This window comes from Bufo gargarizans, chromosome 2, assembly GCF_014858855.1.
Source record: "Bufo gargarizans isolate SCDJY-AF-19 chromosome 2, ASM1485885v1, whole genome shotgun sequence".
Classification (NCBI taxonomy): domain Eukaryota; kingdom Metazoa; phylum Chordata; class Amphibia; order Anura; family Bufonidae; genus Bufo; species Bufo gargarizans.
Genome location: NC_058081.1, coordinates 87,845,514 through 87,851,167, shown reverse-complemented (window position 1 = coordinate 87,851,167; position 5,654 = coordinate 87,845,514). Strand labels below are relative to the sequence as shown.

At 45.7% G+C, this 5,654-nt stretch overlaps 1 protein-coding gene across 1 annotated transcript; it reads left to right on the top strand.

Annotated features, from left to right (window-relative positions):
• Nucleotides 1–707: 707 nt before the first annotated feature.
• PCNA (proliferating cell nuclear antigen) lies at nt 708–5,134 on the top strand. The gene is made up of 6 exons (XM_044283111.1): nt 708–1,059; nt 2,642–2,739; nt 3,697–3,764; nt 3,936–4,130; nt 4,215–4,338; nt 4,869–5,134. Exons 1-6 carry the CDS (start codon nt 839–841, stop codon nt 4,946–4,948), a joined length of 786 nt encoding a protein of 261 aa, XP_044139046.1. The 5' UTR covers nt 708–838; the 3' UTR covers nt 4,949–5,134.
• The last annotated feature ends 520 nt before the right edge of the window (nt 5,135–5,654 follow it).

Sequence of the window (5,654 nt, the reverse complement as noted above, 5' to 3'; positions counted from 1 at the left end):
CTGTATGCAAACAGATAGCATTTGTTTCCGGATCCGTCTGACAAATGCATTGAAATACCGAATCCGCCTCTCCGGTGTCATCTGGAAAAAACGGATCCGGTATTTATTTTTTACGCATTTTTAAAGGTCTGCACATGCAGACTGGGAAACCGGATCCGTTTTTCCAGAACACTTGGTACCGGATCCGGCATCATGCTGCGGTATTATCTCCGGCCAAATACCGTAAGAGGGACTGAACTGAAGACATCCTGAACGGATTGCTCTCCATTCAGAATGCATTAGGATAAAACAAGCGTTTTTCTACGGTATTGAGCCCCATTGACTCCATACTGGAAAACTTTAACGCTAGCATGAAAGTACCCTTAGAACTGCAGAGACCCACCACACATGGCGGTACCGCCGTATAACCGTAGGTCTAATGATAACTTATTGCTATTATTGAGCCATTTCGAGAAAGTCTGGCAGGGATTTGCTGATGTTACTGCTGTGTGGTGGACGCTGAGGTAGATTCCCTCCCAGATCAGCCAGTGCATGTGGCCATACTATTATCCTGTCACACAGAACTACAGCAGCCCTCACTGCGCGCCTGTCACACACTTCACTCTCCAGACACAAGGAGCGCAGAAGGCGGGAAACGAATTTGGCGCCCTTCACTTTCAGGTGACGCGGCGATCACGTGACCCGCGCCATATAAGCCGCAGGAGGCGCCGCTGTCGGGCTTATTTGGCGCCACAGCGCGAGCGGACAGGAGGAGAGAGCGACACCGGGGAGCTCAGTGCGGGAGGCGGGAAACCAATCATCTTTACAGCGCTCTAAGTGACTGACGTTCGCTGCCACCATGTTTGAGGCCAGACTAGTGCAGGGCTCCATCCTGAAGAAGGTGCTGGAAGCGCTGAAAGATCTGATCGATGAGGCTTGCTGGGACATCACCTCCAGCGGCATCAGCCTGCAGAGCATGGACTCGTCTCACGTCTCCCTGGTGCAGCTCACCCTCCGCTCCGACGGGTTTGACACCTACCGCTGCGACCGGAACCAGTCCATCGGCGTCAAGATGAGCAGGTACAGGCCATATACTTAGGGAGTGCGTGTGGATACGCGGACGTGTATGGATGTGTGGCCCGTATTGTGTATACAGTAACGACTGCGTGCTCTGAACGCTACATGTGTGCGGTACCGACAGGCGGCTGTCTGTGTAGCCGGCGACCAGACATGCCCGCTCTTGTCTGTTTCTGGCGCGGTTTTATTTCTCTGCCTTGCTTTGATGACGTCACCGTAACAAAGCGCCATGATTCGGGCGGGAAAACTTAGTGGGCGGAGTTTGCGCCTTTCCTGCTGTCGGTGGAGCCGCATGTGTCAGAAGCATGAGATCCCTGTATCCCTCTCCTCTAGTACAGGAGAGGGTTAACAGAAGTTCCGAATATGACAAAAAATGGGAATCTGCCTTTAACAAAAACAAACAAATCATTAAATACAGAAAGAACCAGATCTGGTGAATGAAGAAAAAACTTTCAGTAATGCCTGCTAGTAATGAGTTGTATAAGCCCCATGTATGTAATGAGGTAATATTACCCAGGAGCTCCTTCACGTCCCCGCTGGTTATTTCCGTACGGTCCGGCTAGAACACGAGTGCTGTATGTGCACAGAACCGGACCGACCTGCTTCACTGTTAGTGGCAAGAACCTGTATGGGAGTGCTGTGTATACAGATCTATTCCCGTATAGTAAGCTGTATGTGCGAAGTGATCGGTTTGGACGCAGTGGGGGTCATTTACTAAGATTGCTGCACCAGTTTTTGCAGTTAGTCCCAAGACCCTGGTTTACTACTTTAAAATCCTGTACTGCAAATGACTGACAGCTGTGGGGGCGACCTCCAGGGACCAGCAGCTGCCTGCAAAGTGAAGGAGCGCGGACCATGCCACTCCATGCGTTTCTATGGGAGCGACTAAAATGGCTGAGCAGCACTCCGCTACTTTTAAAAGTCCCATGGCAATTAATGGGGAGCGCAACATGCAAGCCCAGCCACCACTCCATTCTCTATGGGGCTGATGGTAACGGAGAAGCCAGAACCCAGCCGTTTTTGGCACACTCATAGAACTGAACAGAGGGCAGCCGCACAGGTTGCTCTCCCTTTTGGGTTCAGTGCTGGGTGGCTGCAGCTCTCGGTGCTACCCGTTCCTCAGACATTGGTGGTTTCTACAGGGTTGTCAGCCATCCAGAAGTTTCTGGACAGTCCATAAAAAAGACTTACAATCTAAGGGCCCATTCACACAACCCTGTTAGGGTCTGCAACTTTGCAGAAGGTGTGTGGACCCATTCATTTCAATAGGGCCGCAAAAGATGCGGACAGTACGCCGCGTACTGTCTGCATCCATGGTCTCATTCCGCTGCCCCACAAAAAATAGAGCATCTCCTGTTGTCCACAATCGTGGAGAATAGGCATTTCTATAATGGGCCTTCCGTTCTGAAGACTGCACAGGGACAGCATCCATGTTTGGCGGACCGTGAAACATGGTGCAGTCGTGTCAATGCACCCTTAAAGAGAGGATGCCCAAGGGGTGGGGAAGCACCAGTTGTGATTCTTTGAAACGATGCACAGATGCGGTGTGCCAATTTGCTCATATAGAACTCTTTGCTTTTTGCAGTATGTCAAAAATCTTGAAGTGTGCAGCGAGTGAAGACATAATTACTCTGAGAGCCGAGGACAATGCAGATACAGTCACAATGGTGTTTGAATCTCCAAGTAAGTGTTTTCTTAGCATTGGTGTTATCCACACACTGTCTAGCTTATAAAGTAATCTGTCGCAAGAGCTGTCCTGACGATGTCCCCTGCCACCAGAAGTGCACCCAGTCAAATGACTGATCTGCAGGTGCTTTCCAAAGGGCAGGCCTATGGACAAAGTGAATAAACTGCTTCTAGTTTCTACAAGGCCTTTGAAAAATGAATCTTATTGTAGCCACGAGCATCTAGTTCACTCCTCATAGATTGTAGTTAATCAGTAAATGTTTACAGTTTCTATGAGGGAGGAATAGCAGTTAGTGTACATCCTATTAACCCTTTCGATACATGTACAGCACTGTAAACATGGTGCCCGCTCACATGTGCAGCAGGCATCATGGCCATCAGGTCTTTGCTGTTTCAAACAGCAGAGATATGTGGCTAATTACCGTGACTGGCGATAATGCTGATCGTGGTAATGATTTGGATGCCATGACCAAGTGAGATCACGGCATCTACATGTGCAAAAACCTCCTACCGGTGCCCTGTGTGGCCAATTGGGGCATTGGTACTTGCGCTGAACACTTTTAGCCTCGCTGACAAGGCTGAAAGTGTTCATGCTGCAATTCTTATTTGGCCACCAGATGGCAGGCCAGGATAAGAAATGAGCAAAATCGAGTTTAAATGGCATTTTAAAAATCCCTGATAGACCACAATTAAAAAACATAATTTATAGGCTCATATATGATCGACCAAATTTTATATTACCCCTTTCCGTATAATTAAAAAATACCTAAATAACAATAAATATAAACATGGGTATCACCGCAACCGAAAACACCCATACAATTATATCCCAAAAAATTCTGACTGTTCTCTGGCAGACTAGATGTGACCTGCAGCAGAAGTTGATTTTCTGTAAGTGTGCTCTTCCCATTGTCTTGCAATTAACACTTTTCTTTTCATAATTTTTCCTTTCAGATCATGAGAAGGTTTCCGACTATGAGATGAAGTTGATGGATCTGGATGTTGAACAGTTAGGAATTCCAGTAAGTGTATATTCATTCCTGTGAAGCATATGCTGCTACATAACCTATATAACTGGACGCACGCTTTAAGGTCAATCGAATGGTGGAACACTTGGTACAGGAAACTAACTATACTGACCCACCCAAAATGTCAAAATATTTATTGTTTTTTTTTTTTTTTCTGTTTAACAGGAGCAGGAGTATAGTTGTGTTATAAAGATGCCATCTGGGGAATTTGCACGCATTTGTCGGGATCTTAGCCAGATCGGAGATGCTGTTGTGATCTCATGTGCGAAGGATGGAGTCAAATTCTCTGCAAGTGGAGAACTGGGAACAGGGAATGTCAAGCTGTCACAGACCTCCAATGTTGATAAAGAGGAGGAAGCTGTGAGTGCTACTTATTGTCACATTTTTACTATAATTTTTATTGAATTACAGCATTGGGCTTAACTATTTCCTTTCTCTTTTCAGGTTACAATAGAAATGAATGAGCCAGTCCAGCTCACATTTGCTTTAAGGTATCTAAATTTCTTCACCAAAGCCACACCCCTGTCCCCAACAGTGACCCTCAGCATGTCAGCTGATATCCCACTAGGTGAGTAATCTGTGATCGCTGGCTGATCATTAGGTAGTGGGGTATTTCAGACATCACTCGCTGAAGGGTGACCTTTCATATTGAGGTTACACGACACATGAAAATGTTTGCATCTCTGTAGTGACTTGTTCTAGGACCTGTGCTGTACAGAGAATACCCATTCCTAGCTGTAGGGTTCGGCTCTGTTGACATTTGCAAGATGTGTATCCTCTGTTGGGCTGTGACTAACACCTCAGTGGACTCCAAAGCTCCAGCAGAAGACAACCCATTTGGAGCAGATCATTCGATATTTTGTTTGAGGCTCAGATTTATGCCACAAATGTTTTAATATAATTCTGTATGAAAAACTACTTGTCTAATTTATATTGTTACAAAAATGCAAGTTGAGATTGTTTACTTAGAAGAATGACAGAACTTGTTTAGTCTGGTGCCATTTGTACAGCAAACTGAGTGTTATAAATGGAATCCATGATGCATATGTGAACAGTAACTTAACCAAAATGTAATTTATTTTATTTTTCCCATTTCAGTGGTCGAATACAAAATTGCAGATATGGGTCATGTGAAGTACTACCTGGCTCCAAAGATTGAAGATGAAGAAGCTTCTTAATGTTGTATAGTTTATTTTATGTTAAAGTCAACTGAACATCACAGCTTTTGCCAACTGCCTTGTAATGAACGTAACCATATTACATTCTGGCCATGTTTCTAGGCATGTCTGTAGATATCTCTGTAAATATTCAACAATCTTTGTAATACCTGCCATATGAAACCAGTAAATCTTTGTAATAACTGATTCTGATGGTCCGTCCTATTACCTGTGCTATTGTGGATCTCCCATACCTTAGGTGGAGGAAAGTAATGTGAAAACAGCCCATTCCTGAATAAGCATGACTGTTCATAGCAAAGCTTACTGGACAATATGAAGTCTATACATGCATTAAGCACAACGAATCATTAACCTAATGCTGAGAAAGTGTTGACCCTGTCAGCTAATATAGCATAGTAATGGTGGCACTGGCCACCAATAAATATAATACTGGGGAGGGAGGGGGGCCCGCACTGGCCACCAATTTATAAGGAAGGGAGGGGCCACCAATGAATTTAAAACTGGGGAGGGAGGACAGTCTGGCCCCTGCTGCCTGGGGGCTGAGATCCGCACAATTAACCCCTCAGGTGCGGCCCTGTAAGAGATCGGGTGCTGCCAGGCAGGGGACAGTCATACACAGTGCTTAGTATATTCTAACTTGAAGCGTCCCCATCACCATGGGAACGCCTCTGTTAGAATATACTGTCAGATCTGAGTTTTCATGAAG

What these genes read in the sequence shown, in the direction of transcription:
- PCNA (XM_044283111.1), top strand. Translation starts at nt 839, where the DNA reads ATGTTTGAGGCCAGACTAGTGCAGGGCTCCATCCTGAAGAAGGTGCTG. An exon ending in ATCGGCGTCAAGATGAGCAG is followed by an intron (nt 1,060 to 2,641) that starts GTACAGGCCATA and finishes TGCTTTTTGCAG; the next exon opens with TATGTCAAAAATCTTGAAGT. An exon ending in TTGATAAAGAGGAGGAAGCT is followed by an intron (nt 4,131 to 4,214) that starts GTGAGTGCTACT and finishes TTCTCTTTTCAG; the next exon opens with GTTACAATAGAAATGAATGA.